This window comes from Hippopotamus amphibius, chromosome 9 (genome assembly GCF_030028045.1).
Source record: "Hippopotamus amphibius kiboko isolate mHipAmp2 chromosome 9, mHipAmp2.hap2, whole genome shotgun sequence".
NCBI classification, from domain to species: domain Eukaryota; kingdom Metazoa; phylum Chordata; class Mammalia; order Artiodactyla; family Hippopotamidae; genus Hippopotamus; species Hippopotamus amphibius.
Window position 1 is genome coordinate 14,962,501 of NC_080194.1, and position 19,943 is coordinate 14,982,443.

Below are 19,943 nucleotides of genomic sequence, written 5' to 3' on the forward strand. Positions count from 1 at the left end.
TAGTCATCAGGGTAGGGAAGTATTATTGTTATTGGTACAAATTCCCAGTAATTATGAAAATAATATTAGGAGGGAATAAATAAAATACTCAGGAAAGCAGTAGTTTTGAAGTATTTTCAGATACATTGGAAGGTATTTGCATATGAACAGAGTGCTCATTACCAATCAAACTTAGCAACTCTTTTATGTATCCAAAGGAGTTTTACCACAGTTTAAGCAAATTGACATTGTTCAATATTTGTCCTTACGTGCATGGCTTATTTCACTTCAAAAACTGTTTTCAAGTTTCCTCCATATAGTAGTATATGTCAGAATTTCCTTCCTTTAGGGCTGAGTAATATTCTACTGCATGTAGTACCATCTTTTATTTATCGATTCTTCTGTCGATAGACATTTGGGTCGCTTCTACCTTTTGGCTGTTGTGGTTATGTATACTTTTAATTGAAGAATTTTATTATTTAAAACATTGTTGAATAATCTCAGTAGGTAAACTTATTTTTATAATGTCCTAGATAATGAAAAAACAGACATGGATAGAGGACATAAATGTGGAGATAGTCATGGCCAAATTTTGTATGTAGATTTGAATTGTGTGACCTGCACAGTATGTATAAATTAAAAAAAATAGTTGCTGATATCTAGAAATCAGGAGATTTTTACATTAAATTTTAGATTTTGGTTTTTCAGAAAATCTGAAACATCTAGCAATATCCTAGGCACTTTTCCACATGACAACATTTTGTGGGGCTGAGTGGCAGTTGCCACTGTTAGACAGAATTAGTACTCTTCAGTTGAACATAGATTCTATATGATCTGCTTTTCTCCTTTTTACATTCCTAGCCCCCAGTAGATCTATTCTCTGGAGCTGTGTCATACTTAACATGTGACTAGTCCAAATTGAGACGTGCTATAAGTGTGAAATTCACACTGGATTTCAAAGACTTGGCGTGAAATAAGATGGCAAAATATTTCATTAGTAATTTTTGATTTGCACTATATGTTTAAATGTTAATATTTTGGTTAAATAAATTACTGAAATAAATGTAACTTGTTTCTTTTTACCTTTTTAAAAAGGTGGCTACTAAACAATTTTAGGTTACCTATGTGCCTCACGTTAGGTTTCTGTTGAACGGTACCACTCTTGATGGTCATGTCCTAGTACAAGTGTTGCTAAGCAATGCCCCATGAGTCAGATGTGACGGGTCACCTGTTTTGATATGATCCACAAGTTAAGAATGATTTTCACAGGTGAATATTTACAATTTTTTTGATTATAGGGAACATTTAGCCTTGAATCCCAATTAAGTGAAATGTTATTCCCCCCAAAAGAATTTCATTTTTCTCATTAGTAGACCCGTAGTACAAAACATTGTACTCAATTATTATTATTATTACATTTTGAATTTAATCAAAAGTTTATGAAAATGTGTGTGGTTTTTTTTTTCCTCTTCTTATTTAAGTTCCTATATTTTATCCTTGATGTTCCTTCTTGGTGTACAAAGCCTAAAATGTTTACTATCTGTCTTTTTACAGAAAAAGTTTACTAACCACTGGTCCAATAGGAAGCTGATACAGGCAGCTTTCTGAGGAAGTTAAGCATAGTAGAAATGCTTTGGATTCTGATAGGCAAGGGTTCCAATCTTATTAATTGATCAAATCTCTGAGTCGTCGTTTTCTTATCTGTAAAATGGCAATAATGATTTCTTTCTGAATTGTTTTGAGGATTAAGTAAGATACTGTACAAGGTGTTTCGTGGAATAGGTGACTCCAGCACTTCCTCTGCCTAGAATGCTATTCCTTGTCATACCTGACTTGGTGACTTCTTGCCTATCTTTAGCTTAGTAACATTTCTAGCTCAGAGAAGCATTTCTTGCTCTGGCCCCAAGCCTAGGTTGGCTCTCCCCGGAAATCCTGCACTTATTTTTATACTTATCATACTTACTGCCATGTGTCCCACATCGGTCTACCTTCTAAGATTTTAGGGTCTATGAGGGAAGTGTCTTGTTAACCACCGTTTTCTAGGAGTAACGTATAATAAATATTCAGAAAATTTTTTGAGTGGTGCTGATGCAAAATCTACATGTGACACAAAAATCTAGAAGAATTCAGAGGAAGAAGATCTGCTTTTTCCACAGAGATCTCAAAGTTTGTGCCTAGAGATTTCGGCCACGTTTTGGAACATATAAACATACTTTATTCCTCCCTTTGACAATACTTGGATTTTCTCACTCATCTTTCTTCAAGATAAGTGAGAAATGTAAATGAAACACTAAACACAGTGCCTGGCACATAGCAAGGCCTCAACACATTCTCTCTTCTCTAATGGTGGGTGATGATGATAAATCAGAATATTGAACATAAAAATAAGCCAAGCATCTATGTACTAGATAAAATGGAGGGATCAAGAATTTTGGAGAACAGAAGGGAATCCACTTTAGAGTAAGTGAATTAGTCATTCCAGCACCCAAATTCAAACCACTCTCGGCAACAAAAGTCAGCCTTATTTTTTTAATCCACAGGATTTGAAGTATAGGACAGTAAAAACTTAGAGTCCAGATCAAGTTCTGAAAACCAAAACTAAATTTTGTAATGTCCTGAGTTTATATTTTAGTTACATGTTTATACAATAAATATCTATGTGCCGAAATGTTTCTGGTCGGAATGACAACTGGTAGTTGTGGCTCCCGTCCTTCAGAACACAAGGCTTCAACATCTGGGAAGAAAAAGCACGTAGTATGGTCCATGTTAGGCTTTTCCAACAAGAGTGGACACTAAGGCTGTAGAGAGGATGGAGTTGATAGATAATATGCAGCCTCAGGTTTCCCTCTTACAGCCTTACCTGACCTTGTAATGGAGGTCACCCAATGCCTAATTTTAAAAGGCCATATTTGGATGATGAAGATGGTTCCAGAAGATGGAGTCATTCTCCTCCTTAATTATATATATATATTGTACCAAACTGCAGGGATTTCTGGAATTTCTTTTGAGAATTCTATGTATTGCAGCCATAGTTTTACAGGTCTTCAGTTCTATTCAGTTTAACCAGCATTTATCAGCCATCTACTATGTTCTGGGCCCTAAGAATACGGAGTTGAATATAGGTTCAAAACCTACTTTAGAGGAGCTCAGAGTCTGGTGGAAGAGATCAGTGTGCAAGAGACACCAATTCACTACATAAGTGTTGTGATAGCAGCCTGCACAGTTACTGTACAAGCATCAAAGATGGGCTCCCGTGCCTAGGACTGAGCAGTCTTCCTGGTCGTGTTAAACCAGAACACAGTCAGAGGATGTGAGTGTGTTCGTGTGTGTGTGTGTGTGTGTAAGGGGGTGATGGTGGTACATCCTAGGGTTATGGCGATCTATTTTTAGCCTTGTATCTTTCTTAACCCACAATAAAACTTGAGGTTGTAGCACAGTGACTATGGTGGTAATTCTCAGCGGTGGTGGAGAAGGCTCAGAATGGGACAGGAGATGTGAAGAGTGGATCTTGAGATTCTCTCACAATATCAGGATATAGGGGCATTGGTGAGTAGTTGTAGAACATGAGAATTTCGGTGGCATAGAATACAGCCAAGTCAGAGTTGTGGACAGAGATGAGAAATGAGGCAGATGAAGAGGAAGAAGCCAGATAATGGGGCCATGATAAGGAGCATGGGTTTTTATCCAGTGGGCAGTTGGGAGTCACCGAAGAGTTTTGAGTGGATGACATAGATTTTTGCCTTAGAGCCTAAAAACAGGCTAAATAAAAAAAATGCAAATGTGTGTGGTTTCACCTATTCAAGATTTTTAAAGTTCTTGATCAAGTATTGAGAACGTATCCAAACTTTAGGACTGTATTCCTGTATGCAACAATATGCTGGAGGTCAGTAGCAGCTGACCCATTGGATGAGACATATACCGTCTTTCTCTCAGGGACCACACATTAAAGCTGGTGGAAGGATTCTGTACCAATTTTGGTCGCTCCTGACGAGATCAGTGGTATCACAGTTACGCTGCTTTGTGATTATTCAGGACTGAACCAACTGTCCCGCCCTATCATGGCTGGGTTTGTATGATCACTATCTCATAATAAGGACCAAATGGAACAGGAAAAGAGTCAGTAAACTTAAGGATGGCCAAGGGTACAGAATGGAGAGTATAGGCCTATCCTGGTAGAGTGGAAAGATAGTAAATAACTAATCACACAAATGTATGAGCTGGTGTGCTAGAGTTATGAATACACTGCTCTAGCAGCACAAAAAGGATGACAGATTGCCTCAGGAAAGACAACCTGAAGAGAGCTTAGAGAAGACTTCATTGAGCAGAGAAGAGAATTTTCCCCAAACAGTCCTAGAGTTCACTTGTTATCTCAGCCTAATTATTTCACTCTCAGACATGTCCTGGTTGGACAGTAGGTCACACGGTCACCTTATATAGAGCAGCAGTGTGGTGGAGACGTCTGGTCTTCCAGCAGAATAATTGTCTCGTTTGGAAACTTGGCGACACTGTCTCCCAGCCTCACTTGCAGTTGGAGGTGACCCTATGACTAAATTCTCTTCAGTGGAATGAGAGCAAAAGTGATGTGCTCCCAACAGCAGAAGAGCTGAGGAAGTATGAAAATAAAACGTCAGTGTGCTGCTTTCCCTAACCGAAACTGCTCATGTCACAAATCTAGCTTGCACTGTGATTAGATGAGAGCTTGAAATCAGGCATGACACTCACATATTGATCAAGGTTGGATGAAATTTTAATGCCTGTAAGTACTAGGTAGTTATAGATCTGCTTAAGATGTTTTATTAGGGACATTTGAGGCACTGCCATGCAATAAAAAGCAAGTTGCCAAACAATATGGTGGTGATATCATTTCTGTAGATATAAGGTCCATATATTTTACAAGTACTTACATTTCTATATATGTGCATAGGAAGAGGTCCAGACTATTAAATATAAAACTGTTAATAGTACCTCTGAGTACTCATTAATTGTACTAATCAACTGTATTAGAATGCATTTATAGAAATTTTCAGAATGGAAAAATAACATGGGGTGCTAATTTGGATAATCCTAGAGATGAAGTGAATGTTAGGTAAGGAATTATACACAAGTTACTTTAATATGTTTGATAATAGCTGCTGCAAGTCAGTGGATCTTAATCTATTTTTTTTTTTTTTGTACAAAGCTAAAAAAAATTCTCCTAAAGTCTCCAAATGTAATTTATTTTCTTTTTAATGTCATCAAATGTCAATTCATATAAATAGAATTCTGATTTTTAACTCTGAGCTTTCATAATCAACTGCTCTGATATGGAGGGAAAAATTGCCAATTTGTCTGTTAGTATCTAGCTATTTCCTCCATTTAAAAATCATATTTCCTGATGTATCCAAGACATAATTTAAAAACCATGGGCACTGGAGTCAGGCATGCCTGGATTTGAATCTCAGTTCTTTAATTTTCTTTACTTTGTGTTCACAAGCAAGTTACTTTAACCTCTTTAAGCATCATTTACAGGACTTTCTGAAGCTCTTTTGAGGATTAAATGCTACAGTGCATCCCCGATGCCCAGAACAGTGTGACAGAGTAGACAATGGGAGCCCCACCCTTATCTTTATCCAGTCTTTGCTCTCATCACAGTTCACTTTTAAGAAGCAGTAAATATAGTTTAATGCAGTTATTAAATAAGAATTCATAAACCTTCCATTGCCCTGCATTAATTTACACTACGTAGCCTCTCAAAAAAGTTTGGCAGGCTGTTGGTAATTTGAAAGCAAAGGTGTTAATAGCATTTTATCTTTTTTTGGTCTCTTTTTGTAAATTTCTTGTTTACTTCTGAATTATATTTTATCTCTTAAAGATTGAAATACAATGAGGGAAAAGATGATTATGTTGAGACAAATGTGGACAGAAGACAGATTTTTAAAAAATGAGTAGTAACTCATGTATATATTGGTGGGTAACAGGAAAAAAAGCAATATTAAAAAGAGACTGGGGCTTCTTAGGTGGTGCAGTGGTTAAGAATCTGCCTGCCAATGCAGGGGACATGGGTTCGATCCCTGCTCCAGGAAGATCCCACATGCCTCAGAGCAACTAAGCCCATGCGCCCAAAAAAAAAAAAAAAGAATTGGTCAAAAAGAGACTGTTCTTTCAAGGGAGGGAGGGAATATGGGGATATGCGTATAAAAACAGATGATTGAACTTGGTGTACCTCCAAAAAATAATAAATAAATAAAATTAATAAAAAAAAGACTGTTCTTTAATTGCAAGATTCATGCATGTATATGTATTAATGTAGAAAATTAAGTTCATAGAGATAAGCTGATGTAAATATAGAGCTACACCATCCACAGTCTTACTGTTCTGAGTAGCTGTTCTCAAATTTTTGTGTACATCCTTCTCATATACTGATATATCTTTAAAATCTTATTTACTTTTTGAAATCTGATTTTTTCAGTAAGTATATTGTTACCATTTCCCGTTATTAAATATTCCATAGCATTATTTTAAATGGATAATGGTAGTCTAGGCAAAAGCTTTATTTTACTAATCTTCTTAATTTTGAACATTTACATATGCAGTTTTTTTGTTTTCTGTTTGTTCGTTTTTTACTGTTGCAAACAATGTTTGCCATCGTTTTAGTCAATTTTCTGGTGCCTATCCATAATTATTTCCTATTGAAAAATTACTAGAAGTGGAATGTCTAGATCAAAGGTTGTGCACATGTTAAAGGTTTGATAGACATTGCCAAATTTTCCTCTAATAAGCTGTAACATTTATGCTTTCATTAGCCATACATGAAAGCACCAGTTTCCCTGTATTCAATATTCCTTGAATTCACTAATTTTTATCAGTAGAAAGGTTGTTTTGACCAGTCAGTAAGTTAAACACATCATCTCATTGTTTTAGCTTGAATTATTTTATTATTATTAATATTGAACTTTTTGTGTATGATTTCTTTGGCCATTTGTATTTTTTAAATGAATTGTGTGTTCATTTCCTTTGCTCCTATTTTCCTTGGTGTTTATCTTTTTCTTTCTTTCTTTTAATCTATCTAAAACTGTTCTTTACATATTAAGGATATTAACCTATTGTCATGTTGCAAATATTTTCTCAGTATATTGTTGCTTTTCAATTTTTAAAAAAATATTTCTTTATTTATTTGGTTGCACCAGGTCTTAGTTGTAGCAAGCAGGCTCCTTAGTTACAGCTTGCTGGCTCCTTAGTTGTGGAATGCAAACTCTTAGTTGCGGCATGCATGTAGGATCTAGTTCCCTGGTCAGGGATTGAACCCAGGCCCCCTGCATTGGGAGAGCAGAGTCTTAACCACTGAACCACCAGGGAAGTCCCTGCTTTTCAACTTTGTTAAAGCCCCTTATTGAGATACAGAGGTTTATGACTTTCATTTAGTTAAATCTATCCACGTTAGACTTAGAGGCACCTTTTCTTTTCAGACTCTACAAATTCAACTCTGTTATCTTCTAGAACTCATATAATTACATTTAAATCTGTAAGTCACTAAAAATAATGGATCCAACATATTTTTCTTAAGTGTTAGTTGTTCATTCCAATAGTACCAAAAAAAAAAAAATCCACCCTTTCCTTGTTGAATTGAAATTTGGACCACAACCCCTTATCTGAACTTTCTGGGGCTAGATTTATTTTGGAATTCATAATATTTTGGATTTTAGAAAAGTAATGTGGTACCAAGACCATATATTATATAACAACCAAAGTGGGGTCTAAAACAGTTCCCTGTAATAAAGCACTTTAATATTTTCATAGTAAGACATTCACACGAAGTGAGATAAGTAAAGTCTATAAATCAGTCCTTGCTAGGTTTTGCTGCCTGATAAGTTCTAAAACAAAAATTCAGTTTTCAGAAAGTTTTGAATTTTGGAGTTGTGGCTAAGAGATTTTAAACTTGTATCACATTTAACATGTAATAAAGCCCTAAGTATATAAGTTGTGTCTATTTTGGTCTGATATTTAGTTCTGTTATCTGTCGTATGTGACAGTGTGATAAGCTGCTTTAGTGATTTTTATTTTAATTTATGTTTTAATATTAGTTTTGCCATTTCTTCTTCTTTCCAAAAATTTCTTGGTCATATTTTCTAGATGGATTAGAGAACGTTTTCCTCAAGGCTCAAACAAATTACATGGGAGAACTATCAATTAATTTGAGGGAAGCACAGCAGAGAGGGTTGAGACATGTTGATGGACAGAGTTGTGCTCCCTGTGTCTGGGTATGGAGTCACTTTTATACTCACTTTTTTTTTTTGGACACATTGGTTCTTTGTTGCTGGGTGTGAGCTTTCTCTGCTTGTGGTGAGCAGGGGCTACTCTTCATTGTGGTGTGTGGGCTTCTCATTGCAGTGGATTCTCTTCTTGCAGAACATAGGCTGTAGACACGGGGGCTTCAGCAGTTGTGGCACATGTGCTCTAGGGTGTGCAAGCTTCAGTAGTTGTGGCACACAGGCTCAGTAGTTGTGGCTTGTGGGCTCTAGAGCACAGGCTCAGTAGTTGTGGTGCACGGGCTTAGTTGCTCCATGGCATGTGGGATCTTCCCAGACCAGTGATCAAACCCATGTCCTCTGCATTGGCAGGCGGATTCTTAACCACTGTGCCACAAGGGAAGTCTCTATACTCACTCTTGAATAAATGCTTAGCGGTCCATCCTCAACTTTCAAGATCTACTTGAGAATTGCTGGTCTCTTGACAAACTTCTGAAAGTATATCTGCCTGGACACCCTGAGGTGCTCTCATGGTTATTAATAATATCTATTGGCATCTTAAAGCCTCCTAGGAGCCATGCTATAAAGAAACCCATTTATCATGGTTTAACCTAGTGTTTTAGAAAGTCATTTGACCACAAAATCCCTGTATTCACAATACCCAGCACATAGTTTAGGAAACAGTTGTCCAATGAAAAATAAAAGTACTTAGAATTTGATGATTTTCATCCATCACTAATCCATCACAGGTGTTTATTGAATGTCTGTTATCTTCTTGTTATGGTTTTATTTATTGGGGGATATAAAAGAATTGTAAGACATGGTACCTTACCTCAGGAACAAAACACAGTGAAAACAGTTAGGGAAATGCTGACTGTGGAGCTGCAATTCTCAACAGACTGTTAGCCCTCTGAAGGTACAGAGGCACCTAACTGACATTTGTATCACTGAAAACATACTGTGCATTGTTTATATCAGCACTGCCATTCAGTAAATATGCTAGATCGAAGCGTGAAAGAAGGGAGAGAGGAAGGGCACTGTCTGTAGGTTATGGCAGTATATTTCGGCTCATACACGTACACAAGGAGAGGATAAAGCCAGAGTGGGCTTCACAAATGAGATTGAACCAAAGCTGGGTGACAAAGGATTGATGGGGACATTTCCCCCATCACTGTGAGAAATAGTGATTGAAAATAGGCTTATTGGAGATGTAAGGCACATCATACCCAGCCTAACATATGTTCAGACACTGTTTTATAAGCATAGAGGCCCATTTGGCTTACGCTGTCTGGGGCCCCAGAATCCTAACTATGGTTCTCAAGGAGTGCTCTGATTCAGATAGCTACTTTAGTGGGTGCGAGAAAATGTGGTTCATTCCTTTGTGTAAAATAATGAAACATTCTAGTGCGGGAAATGGCACAGGACTGGCCTAACTAAAATGCTAGGGTAAGTAGACATAATACATAAGCAGCCTGCTACACATGCTACTCTGCTGAACTCCGAAGTGTTTTTCTAGAATCCACAAACAGTAAGATGGTTTCCTTGATACCTGTAATTGGTTTACTCAGTTTAGTAGATGCCAGCTTAGCAATTCTCCCCCTGCCAAAATGTAGTCTGATTGCATTTTATTTCATTCCTTTGCTTTATAAATCCTGTTTCTGCCTTTGTTCTTTGGCTCACTCTATAAACAGAGTCGCTCACATGTGTGTACAAAATCTGTGTGCAAAATAACTAAGTCTAAACTATAAAATAAAATTTTGTTATTTTCTGACACAAATATTATTTTCTTCCTGAGTTCTTGGCCACTGGAACTGGGGGGAAAATAACTGAATATCCAATTCAGTTCAAAGCTTAGTCTGATCTGATCATTTAAATAGTTACTCTAGGTCATTATTTCTCTCAGATAGACTCTCCTGTATGCTGTCGGTTTCCGTCAGGCAGTATGTGGAAGAAGAGATGGTGTGGCTTTCATATCCTTCAGGCACCGGAGTAAGGGGCCCCTGGCCTCAGGCTGGTCCGTTAGAATTACGTGCTGGTCCAGCAGCTGCCTGCCAGGGGAAAGAGGTCCCTTGTTCACCTGGTTGCTGGATGCTCTTCTGGCCTGCAGTGTGTGCACTTACAGCCCATTCTCTTAGCTCAGGCACTTTCTCTGGTGGTGCTTCCTGGATGATCCAATCTAAACTTGACTTCCTGTGGTATTAGAGACAACCCTCCAAGGTCTGATTGAGACACCCGTCTGGACCTGGCTTGAGTGGTTTGTGGGGCTGCTCTCACTACAGAGCGACCTCTCCTCTGGTAAAGAGTTTTCTCGAGAGGCAGATCCTTTCTCAAGGCAACAGTCTTATAAGCAGGGTTATTGTTTTGTTGCACATCTCTGTTATACATGACAGAATCAATATCATTGTGACAAATCCTAGGGATGCCTAGAATATTTGGGCAGTCTTGTACATTGGAAAGGCCAAAAAGAAAAGCATAATCTTTAAACCATTACTCTTGTTGACTTACCCATTATAATACCTGAAGGATGCATTAGTAAGATATTAGAGTGGGATACCTTTAGTCACTGGAACAGAGACTCATTCAGATCTTCTAAAATAATGGGGCATTTACTGTGAGGACATATATGACATATCTGTTAGAGTTTATTGGATGCACTCAGTGAGGTCTGTCTGAGGCTGACTTAGGCAAAAACAGAATTTAATGGAATGCGGGCAGTAGCAAATGGAATTCAAGGAAAGACCAAAGAAAGGGGCTGTAGAAAGAACTGGAACAATTCCAGACATCCGGATTTAAGGGAGAGTCTCTTCAGGGAGCTATTAAAGGAACAGATTCTCTCCAACTTTTTATGTCTCTGTGTGGTTCCCCTCATGATTCTCTATCTCTGAAGAGAGAGGCTGATTGGTCTGGGGGAGTCAGGGGTCCACCCCTTGGCCAGAGAAGCACAGTCCCTCCAAAACTGCACACGATAGTGAAAGAAATGGAGTACAGTCAGTCTGAGAGGGCAAGCCAAGTTGAATTTAGGGCATGTGGCATTCCTAATTGGGACAATGTCTAGGCAGAAAGTTCATAATCTGGCTACTAAGTCAGGATTAACTCAGCAACACTTTCCCCACAGAATGTGCAAGGGCTAAAATTTGTTTATGATTACTTTTTTTAAACAACAGGGAAGGAAGGAGATTTTGAAAGTAGTTTGTTTCTTTAAGTGCTAAATAAATTGAAGGTAAGCTCTTACGGAAAATTCTCTATATTTTATATACCTTTAGACAAACTATAAATATTTTAAAATATTCCCGTTTTAAAATGGTTATGAAGTGTTTGCTGGTTTTTAAATATTATGAAGGTTTCTTTTATAAATTGTCTTTGAAAACACGCTGACCTCAAGAAGCTACAGGCTCTGAAAAGGTAGCTTTTTTTTCAAAGGATTGGCAAGGATGGAAGAGGAATCCCTGACTTTGGAAGGCCTGGGCTGTGTGAACTATCACTATTGCCCAGTGTCTCAGAACTGATTTGTGGCAGAGCCAGAATTCACAGCCAGTTTTAAATTAAGGATTCTGCTCCTTCCCCAAGTCTAAAAGTGGCATTCTTGAATTATTTTATAGAAGGGATTTAAGTGAGATAACTGGGTTAGAAGTGTGGGCTACGTCAGTACTTTCTTAAGGGATGTCTAAGACTGGAATTGAGTTAAGTATATACAGCTTGAGAGGATGGAGCTGAGCCAAGGCAAAGCTAAGTACTGAGTCCTCAATAATGTCCTCACTATAGGACTAGTACCTACCTTATAATTAAATTCAGAAATAGATTAGTATGGGTTACACTAACCGTCTAGTCCTTGTTGTCATTCCTTCAAGTCAGACGGTTGCCAGGGCTGACTCACTTAGATCAGGTCTGCCCTCTCTCTCTGCTTATGGTTTAAAGCTCAGCTTTCTCTCCTCCCAAAGTCACATCAAACCCATCACTAATTGTATTTAGAACAAATTTTGTCATGTCATTACTAATTAGTAATTAATTAATATTAATTAATAGTAGTGCCCTATATTATCACTTCTTTTCCTAGCTAGATACTGTCCATTGTTTATGACTTTCTTTTTTTTTGGGGGGGTTACCTCTGACATATTTTATTGGTCAAACCAGCCACAAGCCTACTTGTATTTAAGGAGAGGAAACAGAGACCCCGCTTCTCTATGAGAGGAGTACTAAAGGATGGACAGTCATGTTTTTTTGTTTTTTTTTTAAATTAATTAATTTATTGGCTTTGTTGAGTCTTTGTTGCTGCATATGGGCTTTCTCTTGTTGCAGTGAGTGGGGGCTACTCTTCATTGCAGTGTGCGGGCTCCTCGTTGCCGTGGCTTCTCATGTTGTGGAGCACAGGCTCTAGGTGCGTGGGCTTCAGTAGTTGCAGCACGTGGGCTCAATAGTTGTGGCTCATGGGCTCTAAAGCACAGGCTCAGTAGTTGTGGTGCACGGGCTTAGTTGCTCCGTGGCATGTGGGATCTTATTGGAGCAGGGATTGAACCTGTGTCCCCTGCATTGGCAGGAGGATTCTTAACCACTGCGCCACCTAGGAAGCCCCATCGTTTATGACATTGTCTCCAACCGCTCCATCCTCCAATAATATTTTTGTTCATAATACTTATAGATTGTATTGTTTATACCTCCATTTGACAATTAATTATGATATACCTGCTGCCATATATTGTTTCTCACTTTCTATTTTTTTAATTTACTTATCATCTCCTCAACCATATTGCGCTTTGCTATTAACTTATTTGTACCTAGAAAAATGTCTAGTAGAGTTGTTGCATGTGAAAGCATGTTACATTATTGAATGCTGTGATTTTTCTAAATTAGTGAAGTGATTTGGAGTCAACTGGATTCATTTCTAGATTCTAACTCTCTCCTTGTCTACAACTCCAACTTTATTTAACTAAGAGCTAAGCTTTTGTTTAAAGATTTCAGAGACCATCCCTCCCCATCCCACCATGAGGACCATTTATTAAACAAACCAGGTGTATTTTTCATTTGGTCCATTTATAAACCTTTATAAAGCCTAATTATAAACCTTGAATCCTGGTTTGGGGCTTCTTCACAGTCCCTAGCTTGATTTTGAATAAATAGTAGCTTTTTAATAAACATTAAGATGAAATAAATGAGTATAGTAATATTTATATCATGAATTTTATGTTTAGTTCAATTCTAAAGGATATTTAAATTAATTTTTAAGTCAAAAATAGTTCAGATTTCTTTAACATTACAAGTGTTGAGCATATAAAATCATTCCTTAAAGAAATTCACACACACACACACACACACACACACACACACACACTTCGAAAACCCCATTTGAGAATTCCATGCCTTTAATATTTATGGCAGGAACAGATAGCATTTATTTGACATAGTGACCTGTTCACCAATTTGATTTTGTACATTTGAATTTTTCAAACCATTGCCTATATTTTGGTTTCATCTTTGTTGATAGGTAGGAAACCAAAAATATCAGCCTGATTCAATTTAAAATGATAAGACTCATCATTTAAATCCCTTACCAATTTTTGTGTGTGTGGCCACTCTTTAACAATTCCATTAATGCATTTCCAGACACAAATTATTTAGATTGACAAAATTCAGAGTTTTTCCTGGACATCCGTGATACCACATAGAGGCTTCCCCCACACTCCTAGCAGCCACCTCCTGTTCCCATACATAAATGGCAGCCAGCAATGGCTGGAAACAAAGGACTCTCTCCCAGTCCCTGAATACAGTGACATTCATTCTGAGAGAAGCAGGGGCAGCTTTTTGAAAGCCAACTTCTTCAGCTCGACAATAACACACAATGAGTTATTGACTTGTTTATATACGGAGCTCTTTTCAGTAACTAACTCTGACTCCCACAGTCTGGACAAATGATTGATTTCGTGGTTAGAAAAAGAGAAAGCTCTCGAGCTAAACTCTGTAGTGCAAACTACTTCTTCCCCATTTGTTCCCTAACTGAATAGGACCTTATTAAAATGCACTTTCCAAAAAAATACCTGCAGCTGGTCTTTATAACCATGTTTTGTATATATAAATAAGTAATTTGTCCCAGTCTTTTGTATATTAACAGACCATTGGGAAACTTGTCAATATATATGAAGGCTGATTGTCCTGTTGTTTATGCTAAAGTGTATTGCCTGTATTGATCTGCATGTAAAATATGGATCAGATCATTTATTAATAGATCAATATCTACTGGTCAAAAATAGATTTTTGATAGAAAGATAGATTTGCTTTTATTCTTGGATTATATTGCTTTATAAGAACATTATATGCAATACGTATCATATGCTTCACATTTAAATCAGCTGTTCTTCTGAAGAATACAGAGAAAACTGTATGCAGAACTACAATTCAGAGGATTGATAGTTTGGTTAGACTAATAGGCTCTTCCTGTTACCTATTGGCTACTACCTATCTGAAATGTCAATATGGATTAGAACTTACCAGCTTGTTTGATTACTGTACCATTTCTAAAGATGTTAATAATTGGACTCTATAGAGTTTAGAGTTATTTTCTCCTGTAAAATAGATTTTATTTTATCTTACTATCATGTTAAAATTTTTACACAGTTAGTCTTTATGATTTTCATAAATATGCCTTAAAATATTTTGGGGCGGGGGGGGGGTTAAAAAATACAGAAAAGAAAAGCCATATAATGTTAATGATACACATAAAATGGCATTACTGCTGTTCTGTCTTCATTTCTCCAGCAGGAGGTTTTGAGCCTGTTTTCCTCTCTAGGATGTCCATAGTAGAGCTTCCCTGAGCCAGAAAATGTTTGAAGAATTCCTCAAAATTAAGAGTACTTTCTACTGTAGTCACTATGGGCCATATGTTTTATATAAAACTATATATTACTAACCTATGACCCTTTAGGGCTTTAGAGAAAGTATAATAACTGCTATCTTAGCATTAATAGTTTTATGTAAAATACAGTATAAAAGGTAACAACCGCTAGGAATCATTTCATTGGGAGCTGTTGTTTCGAATATACTTTTGTGGATTTTCTTAATTCCTAAACAAATTGTTTGAGGTGAATTTACCCCTTTTAAATCTTGTTCCTCTAACCAGACCATTGTCTTGAATCATTTCGTTCACTTCTCTCTGACAGAGCTATTATGTTCCTTGTTTCTTCCATATCTGCCACTGTCTGTGACTAGTCTCTTGTCTGTTCTTTTCTGGTTACCATTGAATGAGCCAACTTTAACCTAATTTTGGGTAGCCAACGTTTGTTACTTACATATTTTTTAAATCTTAGCAGCAAGGTCTGACGAAAATGGTGAATTAAACCTTCCTATTTAGCTTGTGAAATTTTTATATGTACAACAAATTTTTAGGGGGTGTTTTCTCACATTAAAAAAGGGAATGACGTAGTGAGAAAAAAGTAACTTGATTTTCTGCTCCCCTGTTTGGTAGAGATTTGGCTTTTCATAGTTATATACAAATTTTAGCCATCTTTCTATTTTTTTTAAATTGAGGTATATTGAGAAATGATCACCACAATGTCTAGTTAACATTCCTTGCTCTACAGATTTTTTTCTACACTTACAGATTTTTTTCCTTGTGATGAGGACTTTTAAGATCTACTCTCTTAGTAACTTTCATATATGCAATACACTGTTATTAACTATAGTCACTATGCTGTACAGTATATCCCTATGACTTATTTTATAACTGAACGTTTTTACCTTTTGACTTCCCTCATCCATTTTGGCCCCATTCCACCTCTGGCAACCACCAATGTTCTCTGTATCTATGAGCTTTTTTTTTTTTTTTAAGTTTCCATATGTAAATAAGATCGTATGCTATTTATCTTTCTCCATCTGACTTACTTCACTTAGGATAATGCCCTCAAGGTTCATGAATGAGGGTGACATAGCCACCCTCATTCATTTATGTATTGTCTATTTCATGCTAAGAGGGCAGAGTTGAGTCATTGCAAGAGAGACTTGCCTGTCCTCTTTTCCTCCAAGCCTAAATATTTACTCTCTGGTTCTTATAGGAATGTTTGTCAGCTCCTTGTCTAGGGTGATCATCAGGATCCCCTAAGGGATTCCTTAGGCTCTTCCCTTCTACCAAAGCAGAATCTCTGATAAACTGAGCTATGTCTCATGTTGACAGATGAAGACTTCGCAGGTTTGATACCATTCTTATCGCATATCAGAGCAGGTAGACTGAGGAGGTTACATTGTTGACCCCCACCCCCATTTTATTCTAAGTACAGGAGTGGCTCTTCAGGCACGGTACAGATTAGAGCTTCATGTTAACTGAAACATGATTTACCAGACATACAATTGAGAAAGCCTATTTAAAACAACAGCATTAACAAAACAAACAAAACAAAATAAAAAACTGAATCTTCAATAAGGAGATACTACATGGCACATCCATTGCTTAAGAATTGTTAAATATTCCAGTTCAGAAGGTTCTGTATCAGGCTATTATTTTCTTTCTTCCTGTTAATACCAGTCTTTGAGCTAATGTTATCGTGTGAGTTTAGCTTTTCCCTTTTTTTTTGAAAATAGCATTTTTTTTTTGATAGGGGTTGTTTATAAAGAAATATAGAATGACCCACATTCACCTCTTTATAACATGGGTTTACAGCAGCAGTAGAAGACCTCTATCTGGCTCTGTTCATGGAGCAGGTTGGAAGTAACTGTCCAGGTATTTAAGATACAGCTTACTCTTTCTCGTAAAATATTGTAAATCATTTTGAACCATTCAGGGATGAATTGACATTTGCTTTTGGTTTATTTCCTTGAATTCTTATCCTGACATAACAGCAGCCAATTTATTCCCTACTGGCAGTGAAAGGTTTTAATGGGAAATAGCCTATTTTAAAAAATGTTACTATGTTAATTTTGACAAAATGCTTTAAGAAAGTACTCATCAGTGTCATATGTCTGCAGTTAAGGACCCCCTCCCAAATCATATTTTAGTAAGCTTAAAAACAATAAAAGTGGAAGCGAAAAATTCAGTGTTAAATGTTTTAAATATAAAAACATTTTGACTTATTTAATCTAAGTGGAATTCCTTTTCACATATGTATGGGCCGAATTAATTTGAAATCACCTTTCATGATTATGCTAAATTAGTTGTTTGAATAAATGTTGCTATTAGGTGTCAATAGGTGCCTATTTTCACATCATTTACTTATTTATGCTTTTTCTAGTTGAACCTGGCTGTGGATGAACAGAAAGGGGAAATTACTGAAAAAGTCATTCTTTCAATGACAGTGAAGGAACACCATCAAGCACAAGAAGAAGTAAGGAACTACTTTTTAAACTATTGTAAAACTGCAATAAATGCTAATTTTAAAATTAAGGCAGATTTTACTTTGATTTGTTAGTGAACCTACTATAGTTATCTGATAACAACATAATGCAAAACTGGAAATTATTGTATTGATATAGGCAGCTTGAAAAATAATGATATGCTTGAAAGAATAAATCATATTATAATTTTCTGAAAACTACTTATGAGTACTTTCACATAAATTTCCTAAATTAGGAAATTATTACATACAACTAGAATCTAGAAATTATGGAATGTGCTAACATAGGGAAAACATTAAAATTTTATTGAAATTTGAATAAATAATAAAATCTATTTTTTATTTTCTGGCTTTCTAGGAATAGAATTATCTTTCTGAATTTTAAAAATGCTAATTATGTTACCTCTTATCAAGGAAAAACTGTAGTTTATAAATGTCAAGCTAAGTGAGCTAATCATAAGATTCTGGAGGCGATATTGTAATGAAGAACTATTAAAGCAAGGCTTCTTCTCTCCAAAGCTCATGCTGTGAAGTTGACAGCATATTCCATAAATGAAATAATAATACAAAACTGGTGTTAGACAAAAGGGGAAAATGATTTTCCTATGGTTTCCTGGAATGCAAAGGCATTTAATCTTTTTAAGGAAAGATCATGAATTTGCTAATTTCCGTGTACTACTGTCAGTAAATAAAATCTATAAGCGACTTTAAGAATAAGATAGCATGAGTATTTAAAAATTAAAGTTTCACGTAATTCTCTTTTGACATTTGGCAAAGAAATCTATCCAAGCTTTAGGGTTTTAATATTTTCTTATCATCATAATTGCTTCTCTTCCGCTATGTATTTTACAATAGCTGAACAAGTATAATGCATCAGATTTTCCTGAGTGAATTCAATTCTGTAAGTTAGAGACTACATTAGTATTTGGGACTTACATGTGTGCAGTATTAAAGATTCTATTGTAAACATTGATTGGTAAACTCAATAGATTTTCTCAATAGATTACCAATTTTCTATAAAACAGAAAATATTTTATAAGAAAAATATTTTTCTGAGATGTGACAAATAACAATTGTATACATTTAAGTTATAGTTTTGACTCATTCCACTTAATGTTAACAAGTTAAAAGACTAGATTGCTAGTTATAAATTAAAAAACTGTTGTCCTCTGTCCATTTGAAAAATGTTGTTTATCACAGTTAAAGAGTTTTATTATTAATTTTACAGTAAGTTTAAAATGAATCTATCATATATCTTGATATGGTCAACTTTACAAAATGCAAATAAAAATCTCTAGTTGAATTAGTATAATTAAAATTATATCTACAATAACAAATTATCATTACAGAATAAATAGAAAATAATCTAAAATAATGAACAGGTTAACTATTTTCTGCAATTTAAATATTGTAATGATTTGGCTCTTTTATATTTTATGCAAAACTACAATTTCAATGGAACTGAAAACCTGAAGTGGCCCAGGAAAATCATCAGGATGCTAAAAATATAATTTTTAATGCCAACTTGTTAGCAAAGCTGGAAATGAAACTTATTCTTTCTGGAAAATCCAACAGTCTGAATGCTTATTTGGTACTTCTTCATTGTTATCATCTAAATGCTTATTTAGTACCTATGCGTGTTTGCATTCCTCCTGCAAAAGGGCCTTATTTGGTCACATATTTGCTTGATCTGCTACGGCTCCAAATACCTTTTGTTTGCTTCAAAAATCAAATGCACAATGAAGGGAATTTTATTTGTGGGTGTGGGTGTGAGTGTGTGTGTAGTCACCTCTGAATATATTCCATACACTATGAGAATAATTTTTATGTCATTAGTTTGAAAGTGATTATATTAATTTTGATGTGTAAGTCAGTGGCATCAAGTTTGTCCCTAATTCATATACAGAGATGTGAAATCACGATGGTAGAGAGAAATGGAAAATGTAGGGGGTGGGGGTATAACTCCAACATTTTTGTCCACAGCTTTTTTGTTTTGTTTTTTTTTACAAAAATACTGTAATTCTAGACGTATTTCAAAACCTGAAGTAAACATCATAAAATCTGAGATTTAGATTTAGATTTCTGCTATCTGTATTTTTATCTTAAAAGCTTATTTTATTTCATGTACTTTTTCCACATGAAAACTGGGGATAATAGTAATGTATTTATCACCTACTTTGAGCTCATGGTATATGTTGAACTTTATCAAGCCTTTTAGAAATGGTGTACTGGAAATCTGCATGTAATTTTTTATTGTCAGTTTAAAAGTGCATTATTCCACAAAAGAAAAAAAAAGTGCGTTATCCCAGATTCCTGAAAAGTTGACACCAGGATGGAATTTTTAAAAATGTGTATGGATTTTTTTTTTTTTTAATTTTATTTTTTATTTTTTATTTTTTGGGGGGTACACCAGGTTCAATCAACTGTT

At 35.8% G+C, this 19,943-nt stretch overlaps 1 protein-coding gene across 1 annotated transcript in view; it reads left to right on the forward strand.

Moving 5' to 3' along the window:
• DCDC1 (doublecortin domain containing 1) overlaps nucleotides 1–19,943 on the forward strand; it is a 398,871-nt gene that overhangs the window by 151,301 nt on the left and 227,627 nt on the right. The window contains exon 8 of the mRNA XM_057748255.1: nucleotides 17,414–17,506. Coding sequence (XP_057604238.1) covers nucleotides 17,414–17,506 — 93 coding nt within the window. The remainder of the gene's footprint in view (nucleotides 1–17,413; nucleotides 17,507–19,943) is intronic.